Here is a 26,518-nt window from a genome sequence, read left to right on the forward strand (position 1 = left end):
GGATGGTGGAAACATCCCCTAGAGCAGGGATACAGTAATTCCTCACTTCATGTCATCCCGGTTAACGTTGTTTCCTTGTTACGTTGCTGATCAATTAGGGAACATGCTCGTTTAAAGCTGCGCAATGCTCCCTTATAATGTCGTTTGGCAGCCGCCTGCTTTGTCCACTGCTTGCAGGAAGAGCAGCCCGTTGGAGGTAGCTGGTGGGGGCTTGGAACCAGGGTGGGCCGGCAGCCCCCCTGTCAGCTCCCCGCTCCCCTAAGTTCCCTGTTTAGCAGCCGCCCAGCAGGCTAGCAATTACCAGGCAATTCAGCTGTCCCTCCCCCCACTGCCGTGTGCTGCTCCTGCCCTCTGCCTTGGAGCTGCTCCTGGGAGCCTCTTGCTTGCTGTGCAGGGGGTGGGGGGAAGGGGGGCTAAGGTCAGGGTGTCCCCCTTCCCCCGCTCCTGCACCCCGCTTACCCCATCTCTGTAGGGGGGGGGCACGACAGGGCTCAGGATGGAGGCAGCGTGCTGGCAGCAGCTGCTGTCTCAATTTGCTGATCTACTTAAAAAGGCAATGTACGTAGAGTGGGGTCAGCTTACTTAAAGGGGCAATGCGTGTCTCTCTCTCACACACAGTGTGTGTCTCTGTCTCTCTCTGCCAAGCTGTGTCTCCTCCCTCCATTCATGCTGCCTTGTAGAGTGTGAGGCTACATTAACAACAACGTGTTAACCCTTGAGGGCTCAGCCGAGTACTAGTTGATCATTTAGCAGTAAGGCATTCCCTGGGAAATATCCCACCCTCTGACTCCACCACCTCAACCAAGCTTCACAATCATCATTGCTGTGGACAGTATTAAATTGTTTGTTTAAAACTTATACTATCTATCTATCTATCTATCTATCTATCTATCTATCTATCTATCTATCTATCTATCTATCTATCTAAAATAGTCTTTTGTCTGGTGAAAAAAATGTCCCTGGAACCTAACCTCCCACCCATTTACATTCATTCTTATGGGGAAATTGGATTCGCTTAACATCGTTTTGCTTAAAGTCGCATTTTTCAGGAACAGAACTACAACGTTAAGCGAGGAGTTACTGTACTCAGAGCTCAGTGGTTCAGGAGCCAAATTAGCGATCAGCATTACCCAAAACAGTCATGTGAATTCATTGTTTCATTTACTCTAGTACTATATAGTCGGATTTAAGCAATATGGTGGGACATATGTAGTGTATATATCTCTCTATATTATTCTCACAGCGAGCTGATTGGCCAAGTACTATTTTATCAAGCACAGTGGGCTAATGACATAGTAAAAGCATCCTGATTGGTTAATAACGTTGATTGGTTAATAATTCAATCACGCCATGTTCTACTATCGTGTGCCGCAAAGAGCCGCAGGAGCAAGGGCCCCGGAGCCTTTGTAGAAGTGGGTGGGGGTGGGGGCAAGACCAAAGTGGTGGCGGAATTCAAATAATTCTTAAATCTCCCGCAGAGTGCAGCTGTCACCTAAATAGCCAGAATACACAGTGTAGCCACATTGTAGCATTGAAGGTATAATTATAGTACAGACAGATTTAAAAAAAAATAAGACAACTTTAGTTCTCAACATTGCTGGGGGGAGGAGGAGATTTCCAGCCCATTCCCATCCCGAACTCTCAGGATCCGCAGCAGCACCCTTTTCACACACACCTCCCTCCCGCCCCGCTTGGCCTGGGTCCTGGCCCCAGGGACTGCTTTGTCCCTTAGGCCTGGTCTACACTGGGTGGGGGGGTTCGAACTAAGGTACGCAAGTTCAGCTATGCGAATAGCGTAGCTGAACTCGAACTACCTTAGTTCGAACTACTTACCCATCCTCACGCTGCGGGATCGATGTCCGCAGCTCCCCCGTCGACGGCGGTGGCGGAATTCCGGAGTTGACGGGAGCGCGTTCGGAGTTTGATATATCATGTCTAGATGAGACGCGATATATCGAACTCTGAGAAGTCGATCGCCACCCGCCAACCCGGGCGGGTAGTATGGACGTACCCTTAGGCTTTGTGCCCAAGGCAGCAGCCACGTGTGGCGCTGCTCCTCCTGCAGGGGGCGCCCTCTCCTGCTGAGCATCCTCTGGCCAGCTGCTGAAACCCCTGCAGTCAGGTTCGCACCGCGCTTCCTTAGGGCTTAACCCCTTCCTGCCTGCGCTACAGCCGGAGGGACAGGAGGCGGCTGGACTATGTTAGTGGCCAGCAGCGGCCTGGAGGCTTTAGCCACCTGGAGGCATTGTGCGGGCGGGAGGGGATTGGAGCTTCTTCCAACCATGGGGGGAGAAGAGATGAGCTCTGACGGAAGCTCATCCCTCCCCCCCTCCACCCTCCCAGTGCCGAAAGGCTGCTGCTGGCCACATTCTGGGGAGCACGTGACCCCACGTGCCCCACCCACGTGTCGCCTTTGTGATCATGTCTTTCCCACAGCACATATGGAAAAAATGTGGGGAGGGAGGCATGGGTCCCTGGCCTCCCCTGGTTCCCCAGTGCACGGGAGACACATTGAAGAGCCGCTTGCAGCTCCCAAGCCTCAGTCTGAGTGTCGCTGCCCTATAGAGAAAATCCAGGCTGCGTGTCTGCTCGTCCCAGGAACCTCCTCACACGGGGGGCACCTCCCCACCCCTGCACTGATCCACATGGCTGCTGCTCAGACCTCCTGCATACCCCTTCTCGGGTGTGGCCTGCTGCTTGCGAGATACCGGCCTGTGTTTAAACAGCTAGGCAGGGGGCAGGTGGGCTGGGGTCTAGGCTATCAAGCAGGAAAAGCATGTGTGTGTCTGTCCGATGCGTCTCTGTTGGACTGTATCCATCTAGCCCGTCCTTCCTGTGCCGTCCAGCTTGCTATGGTGCAAGTCCTTTGGGGCAGATTAGCTCCGAAGCAGAAATACCCTGGTGCGTGTTTCTCAAGCGTACATGCTCTTACCTCCTTGAGCTTGGCTCGCTAAGGAGAAGTCAGGAGCCCCTGCATTCCCCGCTGGCACTGCTAGCTCGCCAAGGCTAACCAGCTGCTCCCATCCCGTTACAGCTCATACATCTACCAGAAGCGCTGGGTGAAGCTAGATGCCGACTACCTCCGCTATTTTGACAGCGAAAAGGTGAGTGGGGAGGCAGATTGGGCCAGTGGGTAGGGAGGGAGCTAGCCTGGCCCTTGAGAGCTCTGAGTTCAATGCCCTGCTCTGTCACAGACTTTCTGTGTGACCGTGAGCCAGTCACTTAGCCTTTCCGGGCCTCGGTTCCCCGTCTGTACAATGGGAATACCAGCCCCGCCCTGCCGCGTGGAGGAGAAATGCATTAAAGGTTGTGCGGTCTCAGATACTGCAGTCGTGAGGCTGTGTAGGTACCTAATCTAGATGGCTTGTCTTTGAAATCTGCCACCCAGGGTGGGACTGACGTGTAGTTTGGAGCTTCCCCCAGGGATGGGGACGAGCTCTTCTGTGTTCGGGTTCCCCTCTGCTTTCCAGAAACCAGTACAGAGTGACAATAACTTGCATCGCACAGTTGGGCTGTGAACTAGAGCTCCCAAGCTAAGCAGCACTAGGTGTGGTCAGGAGGTGGAAGGGAGCCCCCCCCCCGCAGATGCAGGGTGATGGAAAGAGTAGCGTTGACGCTGCAGACGGTGGCCTTCTTGCCTCTGAGTCAGTCCAGGATTGGCACAGCCTTTCAGACGAGGGATTTTCATCTGCTTGTAGTCATGGACGGTTCCACTTACTGCCAGAGTTGGTGTGGAATGCAGCCACCTCTGGGGTGGAAAGCAGTAGAAGTTTTTAACAGCGCACAGGAATGCTGGGCGCTGCTTTAGTACAGAGAGTGGGTAAGGATGCTGTGTCCAAGAGAGACTGAGGTTAATAGAATGGGGCTGACCCCTCTGCTGGAGCGATGGTGCCGTGGGGTCTCTCCTGATTGTGGGTAGAGCTGATGGTGGCATGTCCTGACAGTGATGGGGCTCTCAGCCTCAGGTAGTGCTAGCACATGGGTGGTTCCTTGGGTCTGTTACCCGCCTGCTGCGTCGGTGGGGGTGTGGTTTTGACTTGTGTGACTCTCTGCTGCAGGACACATACTCCAAGCGCTTCATTCCGGTGACCTCAATAGCCCGCGTGGCCAGCATCGGGGACCAGAAATTCGAGGTGATCACTAACAACAGGACCTTCGCCTTCCGGGCTGAGAGCGATGGTGAGTGGCACGGGTTTCTCCAGGGCTGGCACGTGCAGGGTGGGGGGAAGGAAGCGGAGAATAGGGAAGCAGCTCTTCCTGTTTCTCCTGCCTGCTCTGGGGAGCTGTTCAGTAGCTGAACCCGCTACGCTGGTGACGGGTAGGAGATGTGGGCACTCTCAGTCCCTCTGTTCCCTTGCACATTGCTCAGGCTGGTGTTCCCAGGGACAGGCGGTTCCCCCCAGCCCTGTGGGGAGACCATTCCACAGCCTGGTGGACCCCACTGGCAGGAGAGGGTTCCCAGGAGTCAGCTGTCATTTCCCTTTACTCACTCCGCTCCCATTGCTCCTGGTTACTGCCCACTCACCCCTCTGCCTCCCACCTCAGTAATCCCTCTCCCTCCTGACGATCACACCCCAAGGATGGCACCATGCCCTCCGTTAGCTGAGCTTTGGCTCCGGCTTCTTCCAGCAAGTCACTCTCGGTCCAGACCAACATCCAAAGCAGCTAAGAGCTTTGGGGGCAGTGACCGAATTTCCCGCTCTTTCCCCCTGCCTGGCCCCCCAGAAGAGCTGTTGGGGGGGGGAGGGAGCTTCCTGCTGAGCGGTGAGGAGCACTGGAGGGGCACTCCCTGCCCGGCGGGTTGAGGCCACTGCTCAGGAAAGGGCCGAGCTGGAAATCCACGCTCTTGCGCCCCAGCGCCGCCCCCCCCAGGTGTCCCCAGTGAGCAGGGACGGGACTCTGCCCACTCTGCCCAACGTGCGCACCAGCTTTGGAGCTCTTCCTCGGGCCTGATGGCAGGCCCGGCTCCCCGCTGACCCCGAGCCCTCTCTGCCCTGCAGCGGATCGTAACGAGTGGATGAGGACCCTCCAGCAGATGGTGGACGAGCGGAAGTTCAAGGGCTTGAACAGGATATCCCTGTTCCAGCCGCCCACCGGCTCCTTGGACTCGGTGGACAAGTGCGGGCTGCTGGAGCTGCGGGGCTTTAAGAACAAGCTGTATGTGGTGGTGGCTGGAGATAAGGTTTTCCTGTACAAGAACGCCGAGGTGTGTATCCACGGAGGCTGTCTCCTTCCAGGGGTATTGAAATGCAACAGCTCAGCCCCCTGCCAAGGGACGGGGGGTGGGGTCACGGCCCAACTCGAATTGCTTCTCACGCCCTTCTCTCTCCTCCCCCCTCTTCCTTCATGCCATCCCCACTTCACTCCTTGCCTGCTCCCGCCCTCCTCCCCTGAGTCCACTCCCTCTGGGCCCTTTCCCTTGGTCTTCCCATGGGGCTGCCAAGAGAGTTTGTGAGCAAGGTTATTATGAGCCGTAGGAGCGGAAGCAGCTAGCGCCCGACGCTGGGTCCCCATTGTGCTGGGAGCTGCACATTCACAGGCTCCAACGCGACGCGCTCGAACTGGACAAGGCAGGCAAAGTGCGTGGGGGGATGGGCGGCTCATTTTACACATGGGCAGTGGAGGCAGCGGGTAGATGAAGGGTTGTGCTCGAGGTCCCGCAGGGAGTCAGGGCAGAGCAGGAAATGAACCCGGCTCTCCGGTCCAGCCCTTTGACCCCTGTAGTCCCATCCGTCCTCCACAGAGGTGTTGGGAAGTGGGGATCAGACCAGGAGTTTAGTCCCACAGCGCAGAGAGGTGTTACCAGCTTTGCCCGTTACTTCGGGGTAGGCTCATTTATTTGGGTGACTCCTCAGGAGGGGAGCGGGGGGTCTGTAATTCTGTCACTGTTCTGCTTGTGTCACTTGTGTTCTCGTACGAAGCTCTACTTCCCCCTGCTGCAAGTCCCTCCCCATGGAGTTACCCTGCAGGACCTCGGTTCCCCAGGGCTGGGTTCCTCCAGCCCCAGAATCAGACGAACACACACATTAACAGAGCGTGTCTGAGAGGACCAGGTTAATCAGCACGCCCAAGCTGACCCCTTATATGTCCCTGGACTCAGTAGGCTGGGTCGAACAGCACCTCCAAGCTGTCACCCTCATATGCCACATGCACTGCACTGGAATAGAGCACGCCCGAGCAGGCTGGGTCGAGCAGCACTTCCTAGCTGCCACCCTCATATGCCACATGCACTGCACTGGAATAGAGCACGCCCGAGCAGGCTGGGTCGAGCAGCACTTCCTAGCTGCCACCCTCATATGTCCCAGGTTCAGTAACTTTCATGTTACAATTGTCTGGTAGTGACCCACTTGATGAGCAAACCCCACAGGATTTTTGGGCGCTGCAGGGATCTTTTAGCCTAGGTTGCTGCAGAGCGAATGAGGAAACCAAAAAACACCTACAAGGAGGATGCGGGTGGGGGGAGAGAAGCAACCAGCTTAACCATGAAAGTTATTTATTGCCGGTAATAACCATAGGGGAGCCAAGCAAACAAAACAGTGATAATATTAAATCTCACTTAAACTTGATTATAAAATTCAGGTTTAGAAAACTGTGACTGATCACACAAGGCAGGGTCAGAAGGCTGTACCTAGAGCGAGAGCTGGGTTCTCACCACTCCATGGAGCTCGAATCAATTGGGGGTCCCCGGTGGTGGTGGTAGCTGTGGGTCCGGAGTGCTGGAGACAGGCAGAGCCCCCAGCATGATCAGTCAGGAGAAGATGAAGTCTCAGTGGAACTGATGCAGATTTTGGATCCAGGCATCAGAACACTTTCCTGAGCATGGGTAGGGGTTTTTGTAGAGAAACAACAATGGTTCAAGGGAGACACTAGATTCGTTTATGTTTAAACAAGGCAGATACCAAAGTTGTTTTGTTCAGGCTAGAGCATGGGAGCTGATCATTCCTGGCTTTGGGCGGTGTTCCTAGGAGGGAGCTCACAATGCAATTAGGGAGCTTCCCTATTTTGGATACCAATAAAGGATTTATTACTAGAACTGGTCTGGTAACTGCTGAGCTGGGTGTGTGCAGGCCTGGGCTCATTAACAGCTGGAGCAGAGATCCCCCATCATGCACTGCTTCCCTGCTTTTCTGGTCCCAGAGTTCCATGTGGTTCTTGCCTTGGAATCTCTGTTCTCCATTCTGGATGCTAATGGAGAGGCCTCCTTGTCCCATCTTTGATGCAAATGAGGCTAGGGGAGTTCTCTTAATCCTGTCCCCCTTCTCCCAGGGGTTTAGGTGTGTCTCCCACTGCCTTTTCATTGCTTTTTGTAAGTCTTTCTTCTGATCAGTTTTGACTCAAGCAGAGGCTGGGGGGTAAAAAAGGTCTTTTGTGAGTCTGACAGGCTGGGTACTGCGCCCTGGTTCCCCAAGAACACAGAGCTGCTAGGTAACAGAGGGGCACAGGACCCCGGTGCGAGTTGTGCTGGAGGTGAGAGTGCGAAGCGGTGCCCCCCTGATGTGCCCTAGCCTTGCGTCCCTCCGCCCTGTCTCACCAGGAGGGGAGAGTTGTCTGCAACACGACTTGAAGGAACTCTGCAGACTGTGGTCTCTTTAAGCCCTGGCACAGACTTTTCTCCTACAAAGACCTCGCATGCCGCTCCTGAAAAGTGGACACGGCTTCATGGCACAGACCTCACCATCTGGGTCTGTCCAGTGCAACGAGATCCCAGGGTTTAATGTCTGTCTTAGAATCATAGAACTGGAAGGGACCTCGAGAGGTCGTCTAGTCCAGTCCCCTGCACTGAGGCAGGGTTAGTATTATCTAGAGAACCCCTGACAAGTGTTTGTCTAACCTGCTGTTAAAAATCTCCAATGACGGAGATTCCACAACCTCCCTAGGCAATTTATTCCAGTGCTAAACCACCCTGACAGGAAGTTTTTCCTAATCTCCCACCTAAACCTCCCTTGCTGCAATTTAAGCCCATTGCTTCTTGTCCTATCCTCAGAGGTTAAGGAGAACAATTTTCCCTCTTTCTTCTTGTAACAACCTTTTACGTTATCATGTCCCCCTCGTCCCCAGTCTCATCTCAAGACTAAACAAACCCCAATTTTTTTTCAATCGTCCCTCATAGGTCATGTTTTCTAGGCCTTTAATCATTTTTGTTGCTCTTCTCTGGACTTTCTCCAATTTGCCCACATCTTTCCTGAAATGTGGCGCCCAGAACTGGACACAATACTCCAGCTTAGGCCTAATCAGCGCGGAGTAGAGCGGAAGAATGACTTCTCATGTCGTGCTGACAACACTCCTGCTAATACATCCCAGAATGATGTTTGCTTTCTTGCAACAGTGTTACACTATTCACTCATATTCATCTTGCGTGCTTTCAGGTTGGCCTTCAAGGTGTCTTTATATCTGAGGATGGGTCATTCCTTAGAGCAGCAGCAAAGAATCCTGTGGCACCTTATAGACTAACAGATGTTTTGCAGCATGAGCTTTCGTGGGTGAATACCCACTTCTTCAGATGCAAGTGCCACAGGATTCTTTGCTGCTTTTACAGATCCAGACTAACACGGCTACCCCTCTGATCCTTAGAGCAGGTTCCCATGCTCAGCTGACCGTAGAACACCGCTTTCGGTATATGGGAAACCTCCATGCGGCCCAGGGGTCCGACCCAGCGAAGTTGAGACCTAATGAGCATACTCCGGAAGCCGGAGATTGGACATCTCTCAAGGACTTCATGCTTAGTTCTGTGGCAAACACACCATTAAAAATCCTTTGTAACCTCTAATTCAAGATACAGGGAAGAAGAACAAACAGTTAAAGCATTTGAAGTGCAAAATATTAAGGAGCTTTTCTTTTAACCACAGCATTGTTCCCTTGCCCTTGAGCTGCAAAAAGTTTCTAGACGGAAAACTTCCTTGTTTGTCAGTCTTCTGATATGGTATCAAAGATGGTAATAGCTGTTCTTGTGGGGGGAAAGAGCCGAAGTCAGCTGAGATGGGCTGGAAGTGCTGGTGCTAAAGTCCAGTTCTGTCTCCTAAGACAAGAGAAACACACAAAAGGGGAGAGAAAAAGAGCAGCAAAGAGAGAAAATGCATCTGTCTCTGGGACTGACTTATTTGCAGCCTCAGCGCTGGAAGGACGCAGGCCCAGCACATGGTCTTGGTCTTATCACCCACCTGGCAAACTCGAACCAGCGTCGGGCTGCGAACAGCACTGCTTTTATCTGCCTCATTCTGGTCACAGGCTAGCAGCTGTGTCGCAAAATACACTCTTGGCTGGCTGCGCCCAGCTCTGATCAGACACATTGAAAAGGAGAGGGATAGGAAAGAGAAGAGATAAGGGGCGGAAGGAAAAGGACACACGGGGGGCAGGGATGGGGGTGTGTTACAAAGTCTCACATCCCAGGAGGTGTTTGCTATTCAGCGGCGCCAGCGGACGTGGTGATGTCAGCTGGTCCCTCTCTCGGCCCAGTGTGGTCAGGACATCTCTTGGGATCAGGACAACAAAGGCGGCCCCATGGTGTTGTGATGGATCCTGGGGTCCCAGGAGATGGTGGGAGTGGCAGCCATGATGGTAAAGCTCACTCCAGTGATCGTTGGCAGACAGCTGCTAATTTGCCCCCCAACATCTTTTCCTTTTCAGAACCCCAGAAGGGAGCAATGGGTGAAACGGCCCATCCCCTCGTTATATCATACACCGATTCGGCCTCGTTTCCCACACACCAAGTTTGATCCACTGATTTCCGGGCCCGCGCTGCTCTGCTTTGGTCCACTGATTTCTGGGCCCGCGCTGCTCTGCTTTGGTCCATTGATTACCGATCCCGCGCTGCTCTGCTTTGGTCCATTGATTTCCGGGCCCGCGCTGCTCTGCTTTGGTCCATTGATTTCTGGGCCCGCGCTGCTCTGGTTTGCCAGGTGTAATCTTAACCCAGTGCTTGAGTTATACCTGGAGGCCTTTATTGTGTGGTCTCATTGGCTCCGTCTGGCTCCCTTTGGCACCTGATCCCATCGCCGTTTGTTGGTACAGGTCATTGTAACCCTTCAGAAACTTTCCTGTGCTTTGCCCCAGTTGAGCTCCCAGTGAGGCTGCCTGTGCAGGCCGGTTACCACGACGCGCCTCCGGGGCTCGAGGGCCCCAGCGGCGACCATGGCACTGCCAGCACTGGGTGCGATAGGGCTGGTATTGGCAGCTGCAGGCTGGGTGCCCAGGGCTGGAGTTTGTGCGCTGCCCCCTTCTCACTTGGCGACTTCGCTCCCACATGCAGAACAGCCGTAGGTGCCTCTGGACTGACCTTGTGGGTCCCATACTATTGGTTTTTAACCCTTTCCTGGCTGTTCTTGCCCTGTCAGGATTATCGACAGGGGATCGGAATCACCTACATTGAGATGAATGTGGGGAATGTGAAGGACGTGGACAGAAGAGGATTTGATCTGACGACGCCTTACAGGATCTTCAGGTGAGGGGGGGTTGGTCTAGGTGCCGTGCCCCATGGGTGCTGGTCCCTCCCCTGCCGTACAGCACGGGGCTCCCCCCGGCCAACCCATTCCCCCAAACGGCTCTCTGGTGTCTTTCAGCTTCTCGGCAGACTCGGACCAGGAGAAGGACGAGTGGGTGGAGGCCATGCAGCAGTCCATCGCCGAGGCCCTCTCCAACTCGGAGGTCGCGGAGAAGATCTGGTCGGTGGAGGCAAACCAGTTCTGCGCAGACTGCGGGTCGCCCAAACCCGACTGGGCCTCCGTCAACCTTTGTGTCGTCATCTGCAAGAGATGCGCAGGTAGGGGCCGAGACCGGGGGGCGCGAGCCGGGGGGATGGTGATGGGCCAGGGAGCTTAGAGCGTGGTGCACCCCTGGCTTCAGCAAGGGGACCGGGCTTTGCCGCTTCCTCCGTCACCCCGGACTGGGCCCCTCCGTCTCGCCCTCCTCAGGAATTGCCTAGACGGGTGCCTGTCTCAGCCATTTCGGAGGCAGGGTCAGGAACCCCCCTAGTGGACACTTGTGGAATTGCCTCTTCCAGGGGGGAGATTCTTCCTAACTCAGAAACAGGGACCTCAGAGTCCTTCTGACGCAGGATCCGTGCAGGGGCCGCTTCAGCCGGGTCCAGACGAGGCTGCTCATCGCCTAAGCACACGTTCCGCTCCGGGGGGGGCTCCAAAGCCACGGCGGGACTTCACTGAGCAGCCCGGCAGCCGCAGCGGAGCCCTGAGGGGCCCTTTCAGGAGTGTCTGTCGTTAAGCGTGTCCAGGCGTCTAAGTTTTGCCAGCCTAGCTGGGTTGGCCAGGAATGTGAAACAAATCACCCGCCCCTCACCGACACAGCTGTGCCGGCAGCTCCCCCGGTGGAGACACAGCTCTGCTGGCAGACGAGTGCTTGTGATGGCTTCACTAATGTCCTTCAGGGAGCTGGCGGAGCTCTGCCAGCCGAACTCCTTTTGCCGGCATGCGCTGCCGCTCCACTAGGGGGCTCTGCCGGCAAAGCCGTACAGGAGTAGCTTGACCAGCAGAGGCCCTGTAGTGTAGACAAGCCCTGAGCGGACGGTATTAGTCCCGTTCCCAGCGGCCAAGGCAATGGGCTGGAGATGACCCAGCAATGCAGATCTTGTTCCGACTCTACTAGCTGTGATTCTTTGGCGGTTGTGTGCAGCACAAAACCGCCACGGGTTGGAAAAACCAGGGAGACTGAAGTGTTCTCCTGTCTAGAGCGACAGGGTAAAGTGGAGGCATGAAGGAGGGGGGATGCTTACCTGGCACTGAGCAGGATAACCTCGCCGTAGCTGATACCGTTATCCCCTTCTGCAGATGGGGAAACTGAGGCAGAGAGGCTACAGCACTAACCCGGGGCCACCGAGCAGAGCCACTGCTTGGCTGCCGGAGTTCCTGGCTCTCAGACCATGAGGCCGTGCTGCTGTCCCTAATGAGATGTTTGCTTTTGTTTGTCTGACCCACAGGAGAACATCGGGGGCTGGGGCCAAGCATCACCAAAGTGCGGAGCCTGAAGATGGACAGAAAGGTGTGGACAGAGGAGCTGATCGAGGTATCGGTGCAGATTCCCATTGGCTGGCTGCTGGAAAGGGGGCACTTTCGTAGCCATCTGTGAAATCGAGCCCTTATTTGATACTCAGACACTTGCAGGGCCTGTGGCAAGCGGTACAGAGCCAGAATGACTGGGTACCTGCTTCTGGGAAGTTCAAAACTGCCAGTCAAACCCATGCGGGCTGATTCTGAGCACCCCTTGGTATCTGTATTCCCTGACGGACGCTGCTGTGACGTAGAATCGCCAGCTTTGCTTCTGTAGCGTCCACCCTCTGGAAACATTCCCTATTGCTCCCATGGATCTGGAAATAAACCTGCCCCGATGCCGCCATTCAGGGTGCGAGCATGTCCGGGACCAGGAGCCCGAATGTGCCTGGCTGCAGATAGCCGAGCTGGCGGATCAGTCGCTGCCGAGGAGCTCAGGAGCGGGGCAAAGGGACGTAAGGCGTTAATAGCGCCCCTGCACAGCTTTGTTTTGAAGGAGGAGAGGCCGAGCTGTCAGAAACAGCTGCACTGAGAGCAGTGGGAAAGCCGCTGATCCAGGCACGGTGACTGCAGCTGGAGTAACCGGAGCCCGGAGGGCGGGAGAGGCTGTGTTTTGTTCCTGCAGAAATACCGAGGAGATGTTCTCAAGCAGCAAAGCCGGCTCAGGAGGTGACGAGTGGGCGAAAGAGGCCGTCCCCTCTTAGGGTCCGGTTTGGAACTGGCTGAGGCTGGCCAGCGTCTCAGGGTACGTCTCCACCGGATCAGAGGTGTGACGGCTGCCTGCGTGGACGTTCCTGAGCTAGCTTTGCTGGAGCTTGAGGCACACGCAGTGAAGCCGTGGCAGTGCAGGCTAGCCGTTGGACTAAGGGTCCCCTGCGCTGCTGCTGCTTCACTGCTGTTGGTACCTGCTAGCGGGGGGGTGTGTTCGCATGCTGCTGTCACACCTCCCTGCGGTGGAGACAGACCCTTAGCGCTGTCACTGCCCGTGCGGCTGCCTGAGCTAATAGATTGCTGGCTCTCAGACGGGCTCCTGGTGATCAGAGTAGGACAGGATTCTCGCCGGGAAGGAGTCTTGATGTTCCCTGCTTCTTCGCAGCCGCTCCCACAGAGCCAGGCTTGGGTGGGACTGCGGGGAGTGAGTTTCTTCATATGCGAAGAGCGAATGGAGGCTGCCGTCTCGAGCAGCGCTGATTGTGAATCGAGTGCAGCGCAAGTAGGAAGAACAAAACCAAGGTCGGCAGGAGAGAGCGCAGTGTGCATATGCATCTCCTCTGACAATCTGCACAGAGCAGGACACAACATGGCTGCCTCTTGCTCTCGGCAGGCAGCCTTGTGCTTGGCGAGTTCAGGAAGGGATTCCTGCACCTCCCCCTTGAATCAGATTCAGGCCACCCCATCGCTGTGTTCCCTGCAAACCCTAGACTCAGAGACTTTAAGGCCAGAAAGACCCACAGTGATCATCTAGTCTGACCTTCTGCACATCGCAGGCCACAGAACCTCACCCATCCCACCTGCACTAGACCCAAAGCCTCTGGCGAGTTACTGACATCCTCCGACCCTCTCCGCATACTAGAAAGGACCGTACACATCCAGCACATGGATCTGGCAGTGGGGTCTGACTGTGCACTCAAAGCAGGCGGCAGTGTGGAGAGAGCTGGCAGGGGGACGCAGACACCTGTCGATACCTAACGCCTGGATGGTCTCAATAAACATTCCCTGACACGAACAGAGCCAGCGCTGCATTCTGAGAGCACCGGCACCCAAGATGCCCCCGGCTGCCTCTTGCGTCTCCACCTGATCTGGTGCAGGGGCCATTTCGCTTCCCCATCCACTCCCCCACCGCGGTGACGTTGGCCCGCCGAGGGGGTGACGGCTGACTGTGTCGCAGGGAGCTGCCCATTTGGGAAGCCGTGTTAGCCACAAGGGAGGGCCTGGCTCTGCAAAGCCCTGCATAGCCTGGGCCCTGGCTGTCTGCGAGAGCGCCCTACGGTCAGCCAGCACGCCTGCGCCAACAGCCTCTGATCGAGGTTCTGGGGCAGGTCGTGTGTCTCCTCTCGTCCTCCCCGTCGCTGCCCCTGTGACCTGGCAGGGCGATCTCCACTTGGGGATCCCGCCTTGGCCGGAGACGGCTGCCGGCTCTTGACATTTGGACCTAGTGTCTGCTCGTGGGAGGTAGGTCACTGGCTGCACAGGCCTCAGCACGGCTCTGCCTCCATCACACACCGCAGGGACTGTCCCCGCTTTGGCTGTTCTGAGGCGAAACCAGACAGTCGGCCTGCCTGAGTCATCCCCATCAGGAGCCCGGCGCTCCCAGCCCCAGGCAGGCTGCTCCTCCTCGCCGTCCAGTCAGACTCAGGGCCCCGCACCAGGGAGCAGCCAGGCAGGGACTGAGCCTTCCCCGCCCTTCTCCAGGACAATGGGATCTGGAAGCAAAGCGCGGCATGCTGGGAGATTCATCTGCTTCCAGGGTGGCCAAAGCTGTTTGCAGCTCGGCCCGTGTCCACCCAGAGCCTGGCTGTGTCCGGCCTCTGCGTTCCAGACACCTCTCCCCTGCCCCGGTGTCAGCTCCTGCCTGCGCCTGCTTCCCACGGCCGCATCCTGAAAGTGCTTCCAGCTGCTCTCCCTCGCTGTGGGCGGCAGGTTTCTGCTCTTCCCGCTCTAAGGCTCCGTTAACCCCCAACGGTCCCCGCCATGTGACGTGCAGAGAAATCAGCTGACAGCAAAATGGGGATGTTCCCCCCATAGATCTCACCCCCCTCCATACTTCCCCAGCTCCCTCTCCCCCCCAGGGGGGGACCAGGACCCTCCACCACTGTCAGTTCCTTCTTAGACCTTCTCCTGACTTTCTAGTCCCTCCCCTGTCCCCGCTCTGATACTTGCTCTCGCCTTGGGAAGTGTTTAGCTGTGGTGATGATGGCGTTTTCTGTGCACTGCCCCTTTGAATTACAAAGGGCTCTGTTCACTGCCGAGTCAGGCAGCCATTTTGTGTCCAGGGCAGTGCAGACAGTCAGACACACACACGCTGCACTCTCTCCTGGAATCTGCATTGTTGTTCTTCCTTGTGTTCTCCACCAACAGTAAAAGCAGTGCCCTTGGCCTGCGCTCAGGAGCAACCCTACAATAACAAACCAGTATGTGAAGCCCTGTGCTTGTGAACGACCCTACAATAACAAACCAGCAGATACAGCCCAGCACTTGTGAACGACCCTACAATAACAAACCAGCACATGCAGCCCAGCACTTGTGAACGACCCTACAATAACAAACCAGCACATGCAGCCCAGCACTTGTGAGCGACCCCACAATAACAAACCAGCACGTGCAGCCAGCTCTTGTGACCAACCCTACAATAACAAACCAGCATGTGAAGCCCTGTCCTTGTGAACGACCCTACAATAACAAACCAGTGCAGGAGGAAGAACATCAGTAAGGAAACGTGTGATTCTCAACGTGCAGAGGCTGCTCCGGGTGAAAATGAGGAGCAATCGCTTTAAAACGTCAGTGTCCTTTTTGTAACCTGCAGCTGGAGCCGACAAGCCTCCGTGCGGCTCCACAGATGTTATTCTGCGGCAGGAAAGGGGGCGGGGGATTGGCTGCCCTGCCAGACCATAGGCTCAGAGGCTGAGCGGTGTTCTCTGGACTGGGGTCCATAGGAGAGGTGTGTTTGGGCCAGCCAGGGCCCTCGGGGCGGGGAACAATCCCAGTCTGGCTGAGGGGGCGGGAGAGATGAACGAACAGGCCGACGGTTAGCTGGTCTCTGTGTCTGTCTGCAGACACCACGCAATGGGCGATTTCACATGTGAACAGCAAACGGGGCTCCCACCTCCGTGCTGGGGCATTCAGTTACCAGCTCTCTCTCCCCCACCCCCGGGTCTTATACTGCTGCCCCTCCCCGTGGTATCTGATCTCCGATTCATAGGTTGGTACACCACAGAGCCAGAAGGGGCCGCTGAGATCACGTCGTCTGATCTCCTGTTGAATCCAGGCCGTAGGAGTTCCTGGGATTCAACCTTTGTCTCTTTGTTCCATGCGCACCAGGCCCCTAGCCCAACCTTCCCCACTCAGCCCACCCCTTGGGAAACGCCTCAGGGAACACACGGGCTTTGCACGTGGCCTGCGGGTGAGCCCATTGGGCTGTTGGACTGAGCGTTAATGACGGGCAGGTTGGCGCTGTTCTCCCCCTTTGACCACACCCAGAGCTGCGCTAGGCACCGGCCCCACACGGTTTGTCTCGCGTCCAGCGGAGATCCATGAGGGATGTGGAAAGGGCAAAGGGGAGGCGGTGGCACTGGCACAGAGGTGCCAGCCTGTGCCGCTCACTCTGCCGTCACTGTTTTGTATCCCCAGCTGTTCTGCCAGGTTGGGAACTGCGTGGCGAACCAGTTCTGGGCAGCCAACGTGCCCCCCAGCGAGGCCATCCACGTGGCGAGCGGGAGCCAGGAGCGGAGACGCTTCCTCATAGCCAAGTACAAGGAGGGGAAGTATCGGCGCTACCACCCACTCTTCGGGAACCAGGAGGAGCTCAACAAGGTTGGTGCCTAGTGGTTTCGAGATCACATTCAGGGGAAGGACCGGTCTGCAGGCCTCTGTCCCGGCAAGGGGTCTCCATCGCCTGGAGACGGTGAGCGGGCGGGGCCTTCTCCACCCAGGGCCTGCGTGCTATAGAGCCTCCTTCAACACTGGATTTTCCTCCTCGCCTTCCACAGAGGCAGCACGGCCTAGTGGGAGGGGCTCAGGCCTGGGAGCAGGTTTAAAACAAATAAAAGGAAGTTCTTCTTCACGCAGCGCACAGTCAACTTGTGGAACTCCTTACCTGAGGAGGTTGTGAAGGCTAGGACTGTAACAGCGTTTAAAAGGGAACTGGATAAATTCATGGTGGCTAAGTCCATAAATGGCTATTAGCCAGGATGGGTAAGAATGGTGTCCCTAGCCTCTGTTCGTCAGAGGATGGAGATGGATGGCAGGGGAGAGATCACTTGATCATTGCCTGTTAGGTTCACTCCCTCTGGGGCACCTGGCATTGGCCACTGTTGGTAGACAGGATACTGGGCTAGATGGACCTTTGGTCTGACCCGGTACGGCCGTTCTTATGTTCTTATGTTGTTATGATCTACTAAGGGTGGTTCTGCCTGACTCGCTCTGGGAGCTTTGCCCAGTAGCCAAAGCCCCCAAAAGTTCACAAATGAGCCACCAATGGTGACACTGATTTTCAGAGGGGCCAGGTACCCACAGCTCCAGTCGATAGCACGAGGAGCTGTGGGAGCGAGGCAGTGGCCCGAGTGGTGAGTCTCACGTCTGACCTCCTCTGTCCCTAAAATCTATGAATCTATGAAATCAGCTCCAAGGTCTTGCAGGTTGATCCCCAGAAGAGGCTGCCTGGCTCCCTGCTTCAGTTTCCCCCATCTGTGAAATGGGCATGCTCCTGTCTGACCGACAAGTGCTCAGTGTTATTGTCTGTGACGTGTGTGTTGTATACAGGGGAGGTGTGATGCACAGGGAAGGGGATGGCTCAGGTCGGGCTCTGTGGGGTGGTCAGGTAGTTTGCCTGGTGCTTGGTTAAATGTTGGTTTTCAATAAATAGATGTTAAACTGACGCCTGGCCTGCTCTTAGCCTAAAGATCCCAGGTCTCGACCTGGGAGGCTAATCCAATTGTTCTGGCCAAATTCCAGTTAAGAAATAACATCCTGTCTCCCTGAAATTCCCTCTGCAGTGTCTCAGGTATGGTTGTAACATGTCATGAAACGTTGCTGTGTGCTGTTCAGTAGCTGCTGTATGCCACCCCAGAGGTGACTGCATTTCAGACCTGGATGAAGTGTTCCAGTGTACAGTCTGTAGCTTGCTTTGTGGCAAATGGGCTCTGTATAATTGCCAGTTCTTTTCCTCAGCACCTGCAGTGCCCACTGAGATCTTGATCAAAGTGTGTGGGGTAAACAAACGCTTTAAGTTCTCACGTTGCAGTGACCGTGTGGGGCAGTCAGAAGGCTCCTTGCACGGCAATGGAATCCAGGCCAGGACTTAGGTGAGGCCGCGCAGACTGTGTCTGGGAGTTAGAGAGCTCTGGAGAACCACAGGGTCTGTCTGTGTCCAGCAGCCTTAGTACCGAATTCAATGTATAATGTTCCCTGCAGACCCTGGCTGGCTTTTGGAGGAGAGCTGGCACAAATGCCTTCCTTTTCTCTGTCCCAGAGATGGCAGCTTGTGCCTTCCAGTTCAGGCGGAGACTCCTGCTCTGAACAGCACTCAGAGTCTCTTCTCTCTCCCCCTGGCTTTCTGCAGGGGATTCGGTCCCTGGCTGCATCCCCACTCTGCAGATAGGGGGGCCGCTTAGTCCTGAGATCCCAGGTCCTCCCCGGGCCGTGGCCAGTTGGGAGGGAGATGGCTGGAGCTTTGCTTTTTCTTGGAGCTGGAAAGAAAGGAGAAGGCACAAGCTAAAAATAATCCGCTCGGCAAATCCAGCAGGATACCGCAGGAGGAGCTGGGTGGATGGCGTGATCAGAACATCGGGGGCTGGAGTCTTGGCTCACCCCCTCCCACCCGGACCTCTGGCATCATCCCCGGCCCATCGTCTGGGCAGGGATGGTGTCCCTGGCCTCTGCTTGCCAGGAGCTGGGACAGGACGACAGGGGATGGATCAGTGGTGATGACCTGTTCTGTTCATTCCCCTGGGGGAACCTGTCAGTGGCCACTGTCGGCTAGATGGACCTTGGTCTGACCCAGTCTGGCCGCTCTTACGTTCTCGTGTCACCCAGGCCCGTTCTCCCTGAGCATAATGCTGCATTTGCTTTCTGCCCATGATCCTATCCACGGGGCCAGTGTCTCCCCTCGTAATGCTGGGGATAGACCATGCCTGAGGCTCCTCCAGGCCAGCCATCCACTCCTGTGCCCCACCAGCCCCCATCCCTGGACCTCGGATCCTGTTCATTCATGCCCCACACGCAGGCCGCTGGCAAGGCTGGTCTCACTGCTGCGGCAGGGATGCACTAGCAGTATTTGCCCCAGGTGCGTATTGGCCTTGGCTGCAGCCTGTAGGGAGAGAGGCTGGGAACCAAATGTCAAGACCATCCAGGGACCTGGCGGTTTCATTCATCTCTTAGCCCAGTACAAAGGTCTGACAGGACAGACTGAAACTTGCATCTGGCCTAGATCCCGTCCTCCCTGAGGGCTAGTGGCTTTGTTCGGCCTGAAAAGAACTGGTCTTGACTAAACAACAACTCGAGGGCTGGGTCTCCCGCAGGCACCTTTGCCATGCTCACTGTGTGTGTGCGGCTAGGAACCGCATGGGGACCCTGGTCTATTCCAGGTGTTGACAGTCCCTGAACACCAAATGGCTTTCGAGCCCCCAGCTCATTACAAGTTCCTCTTGCAAAGCTGGCCGAGCTTGTAAGCGTTGCAGGGCAGGGGGCAGGAGTGGTCGGCCCAAGTGTAATACCTCTCTCCGCCCCGCACCATGGGTGGACAGCGGGTTTTGAACCAGGGCGCTTTAGCACTGAAGTAGGCTTGAGCTAAAGGAGTAGCTCCTCTAGCAGTAGTAGGCTGTTATCCTCTAGTGGCTCAGTCACTAGGGGGCAATATGATTCACGCATTGTGCTGCCTACTTGTGTTGCTTAATTCCTGTTATTGGCCGCTCACACCAAGTGAGTGAAGTCTACTGGGACTCAAAATCACTGCTTCGGAAGGGTCATTAGCACCCTAGTCCGGACCTCTGCCGCTTGAGCAAGAGGAATAACTTCTTTGGCTGGTAGCGGTAGTAAGCAGTTATCCTCTAAAGAACCAGCCACCAGAGGGGGATGCACTGTTACCCTGGGGTCCCCTAAATGACCTCCCTAAACACTGCAGCATAGCAGACCAACCCCTGTGATACTGTTCTAAAGGAATTCTTTCAGGGCAGGCTATTTCCCGGGGGCTCCATCAGGGAACTGAAATATTTTAAATGAGCAAATTTCAGAGAGCTATGTTGAGCGTCCCTTTAAGAGACACCTTGAAGCCCTCACTGGTAACAGCTGGTGACAGACATGGCACCAAGCGGGAAAGCGGATTTTTTTTCCATGCTCCAGGCAAAGTTGGGGGGATGGTGGGAGGAGCATAATTCACTTTTGAACTCTTTCTTTTTTCCTTTTGCTTCACACCCGTGGTGAGGATTACATGGGAGCAGCGACTGGGCTGCAGAACAACAGAAACCCGGCTGGCCGTATCAGATTGCAAGCCGCTTTCCCTCCTGGGCTTTGTATTTTTGTTTGCTTAGGAAGTCCAGTCCCCGCCCTAAGCCTCTCTTGGCTGGCTGGGAGTCGAGAGGCGCTCTGGAATTCCACATGTGGGCTTGCTTGTTTTCTCCCTATACAGAGGCCGTCCCACCCTCTCGCTGTATGACTTCACCCAGGGCTCCGTAAAGGAGGGATTAAAACCAAGGCTGCTCCAAACTTTCTCCCCCAGTTCAAGCCCCTTTCCCTTCCCCGGCTGGCCTGGAAGCCAGCTCTCAGCTGCAGCAATCAGCAGCCCTTGCCAGCGGCGCTTTCTGCCTCTGTCGATATTTTGTTTCCAGACTCTTTTGCTGAGCTCAGCTCGGAGCCCCCCCAGCCTGCCCCGCTCTGGGTTTTAGCTGGTGAGGGGGCTTTGTCATTCTCTGCTGATGCTCTGCCGTGTCTCCAGCGGCGACTGGACTCATCTGTTGCTTTCCTTGATCTGTTGCAGGCCCTGTGCGCTACGGTGACGACCAGCGACCTGGCTGAAACTCAGTCCTTGGTGTTCTGCGGGGCGGAGGTGAGCTGCTTCTCCGGGGACCCCGACTTCCCGAACCCCATCGCCTTAGCCGAGCAGGCTGGACAGAAGCTGCAGATGGAATTCCTGCTTCATAACAAAAACTCAGGTAAGAGGAGCAGGTGGGACCGGGCAGAGCCCCCAAGCCGGGGCTGTGAGCAGGATGGAGGTCTGGGAATGCTGCTGCTAAGCTTGCCTTGCCTGAGAGAGATGGGTGGGCTGGGCTAGTGGTTAGAGCATCAGACGCAGGCTCTGTTCTCTGCTCCGTTACTGACTGGTTCAAGGTCACACACCAAGTCACTTCGCGTCGTTTCTCTCGTCGGTGAATTAGGGCTGGGTACGCTCACCTACCTCGCTAATGAGGCTTGGTTTGCAACGTGTGCCAAGTGCTTTGAGATCCTCCGTGCTACAGAGGAGGGGCCGAATGTGGATAGCGCAGTTGCAAGAACTCTTAAGAGATCCTACGTGCGTTTGAAGCATTAGCTTGGAGCATGCTAGGTCCCTGGCAGAGCTATTTGAAACTGGGCGGTGTCGGTTCACATGAGCCAGGGCTTTGGTTCTGTAGGTCCCATGTGAACCCAGAACTGCCCTCGCCCCGTCCCTGGGCCTGCTCTGAACTCTCCCCTGCCTCCTCTTGGGCTGACTCAGAGCTGAACCTCCTGGCCCCAGTGTGGCTCAGGTTTCAGCCCCAAAGGACCAACTTTGGCACAAACACAGTCTTTGGCGTGTAGCTGAAATTAGGCTAGTTCTGGTCAGGCTTCCAGGAAAGTTTCTCCCACCATTCTGGAGAAAGTGTGAGGGGTGTATGAGCACAGGCAATGGGTATGAATGAGGAGGGGGCTGGTATGGGTGTACGTTGGCGTCAGCTGTAACACACATTTAAACCTGTGTTTAAAAAGCCCTTCTTACCCAGAGAAAATGTAGCGAACAGCCCAGCTGCTAAGGCACCAGGAGCGGCAGCTTCTCTCCCACCATTCTCATGGGCTGGTTGGAATCTGCCTGGAGCTTCTTTCCGTGCTGTCCTAGCATGCCTCAGCAATCTAGGGCAGCGTCTGATGGGAGGGAGGCCTGTGGAGCCGGAGCCTGCAGTCCCTCCCCTGGGGGTCTGAAAAGTGATGTTCTCTCCCCTGCTTGGCCCTGCGCTCCATCAGTATGAGATGAGAAGGAGGCAGGCTTGATTCGGCTCTTCGCTGCAGAGGCGTAAATCAGGAGCGACTGCTGAAGTAGGAAGGAAAGGCAAGTTGGGTGGTGGTAGGAGCTGCTGGTTCCTATTCTGCCTGGTTGCACTCCGCCTGTTCTCAGCCACACAGTCACCGGGAGACCCAGTGTGGAGCTCCGCCCTCCAGCCCATTGCTGGGACCTCTCCAGATGCCAGCACCCCCAGCGTCTGGTCCCGTGAAAGGCGATGCAAAGCTCCTGCCGACTGCCATGGCCCGCGCCGCGCTGTTCAGGCCCAGCTGGTTCTGCTAGAGGGCTCTGACCGTGCTGCTGGTTCTTGGACGCCTGTGCGTTCAGAGCAGCAGGGTGATGGAGTGCCAGCGGCAAAGGGTTGTCTGCTGTCATGTGACCACGCGTTAAGGCGACAGACCCAGGTGTTTTCAGGTGCTCGGGCAGATGGCTGGGGGAAGCGTGACCCATCAGCTGCCCGGTATTCACCAAAGCGGTGCTCTGCCCTGGGCTGCTCTGCATTTCCAGTGTGGGTTTCCGCCCCTGGCAGTGCTTTGCTGGGGTCTGACCTGTGTGGCACTGAGCACCCGAGCTCCCAGCTGACTTCCTGCTCAGCGTGGCTCATTGCTTTGCAGCATTTGACCCTTCATGAGTGCGTCAAGCCACATACGAGCAGATCCTGGCCTCCAGGGGAAGATCCACGGTGTGCGTTCAGTAGAATCCCTCCCCACCCTGCATCGCCACAAACATTTCCCCACCGGCCGTGGCCCTGCAGCGCTCGATGTTAGATCCCGGCACGCTAGCGCTAGGGCACAACGGCCCGTCTGCAAACAAGCCCAGGGTTTGGTTCACTTCCGGCCCATCTCTCACCTGCAGCTCTGGTTCCATAGGACAAAATCCTCAAGTCAGTCAAAGGGCGTCTCATTCTAAAGGCTTCCTCCTGGTTCTGTTATATCCCTGGAAAACTCCCATCGACTCCGATAGGGACCCAGACTTTGCAGAGGGGAAGAAGGAGAGGAAATGTCCATCATCCGGGATACAACGCCTGGGAGCACAATGTGGGCCAGTCGATCTCTGCTGTTGATCTCTAGTCTAATCTATAGACAGCTCGCTCATGACCGTAATGTCTGGGTGACCTATAAACCTCTTGAAGTTGTTGGATTTATGGGGGGGTGGAGGGAGGAGAGGGGGAGAAATCTGGCCCAGCAAGTTTAGAAATGTCAGCACAAAAGGACATCCAGCCGGTGGGAGCCCTCTCCAGCCTGTGCACGATGAATCAGAGACATTTGAGAGCTCTTAGGTCAAATAGTCCCTCTCCTGGGGCCATCCCAGGCGTGCTTCCTGCTGTTTGCCTGCAGTCCAGTGCGCTGAGTCGGTTTTGCAGAGTACATTTCTGGCAAGGACATAAGGGCCCTGTCTATGAGGGATGGGCAAATCAGGCTGGAGAATGTGCAGTCCAGGCTCAAAACTCGCACAGAGCAAGAGCCCGAACGCTGATGTCTCCCCCGTCGATCATTTGTACTGCTGGGTTCCCAGTGAGGCCAAAAACATAAGGGCTGAAATACCACAGGAGGGGCTGTTCGCCGGGTATTTTCAGCCAGACCCGAAAGGGAGAGAAGCAGAGAGCTCTCGACAAAGCTGCTATGCCCAGATTGCCAGCTGGCAGAGTCAAAGGGTTCAGATAAGCATCTCTGCTGTAAACAATCCTGGGCAGGGACCTCGCTTCCACACCACCCTATCCAGCCCCTGCTCCCTGTGGAACAGCAGTAACCCCAGGGGTTGCACCTTACCACCACAGACCTCTGAGCACTGCACCAAGGGGCCTGAGCATTGCCACCGAGGGGGAACCAGAGCCCCGGAGCCAGGAAGCGTCCACGGCAGTGCTGGGAACAGAACCAAGATCAGCTTTTAAAGCAGGCCCGTCCTTTGGCCACCTGCAGGATTTTGTCCCTGCCCTTGAGGGCCAGGACCTCATCTTCCGCTGTGGTTTGGGAAGCCCTGAGCACTCCGTCGGCGTTGAAGAAATACTTGTTAGAGAGAACGACCTTCTGCCCTGATTCCTGAGCACCTGCCCTGTGAGGAGCTCAGCGCGCTCCACTGACGTGGGTGATTTCAGCTTGACTGGTGTCTCTGCGAGGAAAGGAAGGAATATCGTCTCTGGTTTACAGATGGGGAAACCGAGGCACAGAGTGGCGCCGTGACTAACGCAAGGTGTCTGTGGCGGAGCCGGGACTAGAGCCCAGCTCCCCTAGCCCCAAGACCATCCACCTGACTAGGAGAGTCTTTTTTTTTTTCCCTGCCCCCCCCCCCCCCCATCAAGGTTAGCAGTGAATTCAGCACTAGTGCCGTGCCCCCGGGCTGGCGTCGCAGGGTGTGAGGATGTGGCTTTTGTCTCCCCACCGGCCCGGCTGTTGGTTTATGTTAGATAAACCAGGCCCTGTCTGTGTCCGGTTTGCGTAGCTCAGGAATCCCTTCCCCTGACTTGCTGGTCACGAAGCAGCACAACAGAGCTGTCAGCTCGGGGAGACGAGCTCCGGCTGATTGCGCCGGCTCCTTCCGTTTAACAGAGCGACGACAAGGGACTGTAACAACAGCGTCTCCCCGGCCAGTCCCAGGGCCATTGTTATGGGGCTCTGTGACAGCCTGGTGGTGGGCCATTTCCGATGCCCTGCTGCAATCCTCACACAATCCGCCTGCCCCTGCCATTGCCCTGAATGTGCCCTGCCACACTGGCACCATCCCAGCCCCCCAAACAGAGCACCAGGCCTGCCTCCGGGGCTCACACGCCCAAGGAGGGGACCTCTATGCCAGGATCTCTTCTCCGGGCCCAAGCAGCGGAGTAGGAGAGGTACCACTGCAGTGGTGCTGCCTGGGGAGGTTAATTTACTGCCCCTTGTACCTGGTCATGAACCGTTCCCTACATTCAGTCTAGCAGTTCTACCGCTGGAGCCTTCGGCCCGGCCCCCCCCCGCAGCCCCGCTTCTTAGCACCAGGCTGGGGGGAGAGATGAGCCTCGCTGCGCGCTCTGAAGGGAGCAAGAGCCTGCCTAAACGCGACCATCAGCGGGAACAGGGCCCCGGCCCCGGCTCTGCGCTGAGATCACCCGGCCTCCAGCCACAGCAAGTCTGTGCCTGGCCTCAGTCAGCCTCCACTCGCCCATTTAACCCCCTGCCCACCTGGCTGAGGGCTGGCGTCCCCCGTTCCTGGGCATTGCTCCTCGTAAGGATGTAAAGAGCAGCTGGGCGGGGTGACGCTGGAGGGCAGCTCAGCGAGGGGCGCAGGAAGTGCCCCGTGTACCCGTGGGAGGTGGCAGCAGGAGGGGACGGGCGCTGAGCGGTAGGTGGTGAGAGGGCAGCCGGAGGAGCCGTGAGGTGGCACGAAGCCCAGAGCTCCCAGGAGAGGCCTGTGTCGGCCGTTGCTAAGAGCACCAGCTGCAGCACGCAGGGCAGTCGAAAACTCGGAATAACGTGCAGACGCTGCTCCCTGCAGAGCACCTGATCTCCTACCCCCTTCGCCCTGCACAGCACGTCGCGTCTCAGCGTCCTGTCAGCCCCCAGGGGAGACAGGAGGGCCGTCTCCCCTATAGCTGGCTCCCCTCCGGCTGCCCTGCTGGGATAAGCCATTGCCGCTCAGCCGCTCTGCTTCTTTCTGGGGTGCTGGCTTATCGGGACAGCCTAGGCAGAGGAGGCTGTGGGTGTGACTGAGGTCTCTTTGTTGGCAGGTGAGGGGTTAACACGTCTCACTCAGGCAGGACGGGCCGCTCAGAGGACTGGGGGTTGGATATGGTGTCTGAGCTCTGTCCCCCCTGAGGGCTGTAGGGTCTGAAAGCTGACAAGCTGCTGGCTGTTGGGCAGCCTGCGCTGTTGGTTTCAGCCCAGCTCTGAGGGTGCACGTAACAGCTGTTTGTGGTCTCAGCAGAGAGACTGAACCCCTCTCTCATCCCTAGCGCGGGTCCCTCCGGGCCAGACCGAGTCCTGCAGGCAGCGCCGGCACCATGACAGCTAGCACCAGGCCTGCTCTAAGAGTGGTCTCTGGGGCTGCCCAGGGGGTACTATAGAAAAGTGGCAGAAAGCAGCTTCTAGCCTGTGGCCAAATGGCTGTTGTCATAGGAAGCTGGTAGGTTGCCCTGACCGCCTCAGGGTTGCTGTTTGCCCTGGGCTGCCAATGCCAGAGTGATGCTTGGCTCCTAGCCAGCGAGAGTTCAAATCCCCCGTCCGCTGGGCGCGGCATGCACCCAATGGGCCCTTAATGCCGTTTGTGACTGCAGAGATCCCGCGGGTGGAAGCGGGGAGCAGCGAGGAGAAGCACTACTCGGTGATCCTGCCGTCCGTCACTCACAACGGCTTCCTCTACAAGACGCCCTCCATGGCCAAGCTGGTGCATGAACGGAAATCCCGGGAAGGTAGGGGCTTCGGTGGTTACCTGCCGGGGAGAGGAGGCGGGCAGGGTTGGGGCAGCATCGTGCGGCGTGGTGCAGCGCAGGGCCCGTTGCTGTCTGAGGTGGCACTGTCCTTCTGCCAGGCTACAGCAGCTGGTTCTGTGGCAAGTGTCTCTTACAGAACAAAGACCCAGCCCTGTGCTGCAGAGAGTAGAAAACCCC

The 26,518-nt window shown here is 56.5% G+C and overlaps 1 protein-coding gene across 9 annotated transcripts in view; it reads left to right on the plus strand.

Annotated features, from left to right (window-relative positions):
- The window catches only part of ARAP1 (ArfGAP with RhoGAP domain, ankyrin repeat and PH domain 1), a 218,685-nt gene that overhangs the window by 149,221 nt on the left and 42,946 nt on the right, over positions 1–26,518 (plus strand). For all 9 annotated transcript variants that reach the window (XM_039515323.1, XM_039515413.1, XM_039515666.1 and 6 more), the window contains 9 exons: positions 3,035–3,104; positions 4,059–4,179; positions 5,001–5,206; positions 10,332–10,438; positions 10,557–10,756; positions 11,927–12,012; positions 16,344–16,526; positions 20,686–20,860; positions 26,186–26,320. In XM_039515323.1, the coding sequence (XP_039371257.1) occupies positions 3,035–3,104; positions 4,059–4,179; positions 5,001–5,206; positions 10,332–10,438; positions 10,557–10,756; positions 11,927–12,012; positions 16,344–16,526; positions 20,686–20,860; positions 26,186–26,320 (1,283 nt within the window). The remainder of the gene's footprint in view (positions 1–3,034; positions 3,105–4,058; positions 4,180–5,000; positions 5,207–10,331; positions 10,439–10,556; positions 10,757–11,926; positions 12,013–16,343; positions 16,527–20,685; positions 20,861–26,185; positions 26,321–26,518) is intronic.

The sequence above is a fragment of the Mauremys reevesii genome, linkage group 1 (assembly GCF_016161935.1).
Source record: "Mauremys reevesii isolate NIE-2019 linkage group 1, ASM1616193v1, whole genome shotgun sequence".
Classification (NCBI taxonomy): Eukaryota; Metazoa; Chordata; order Testudines; family Geoemydidae; genus Mauremys; species Mauremys reevesii.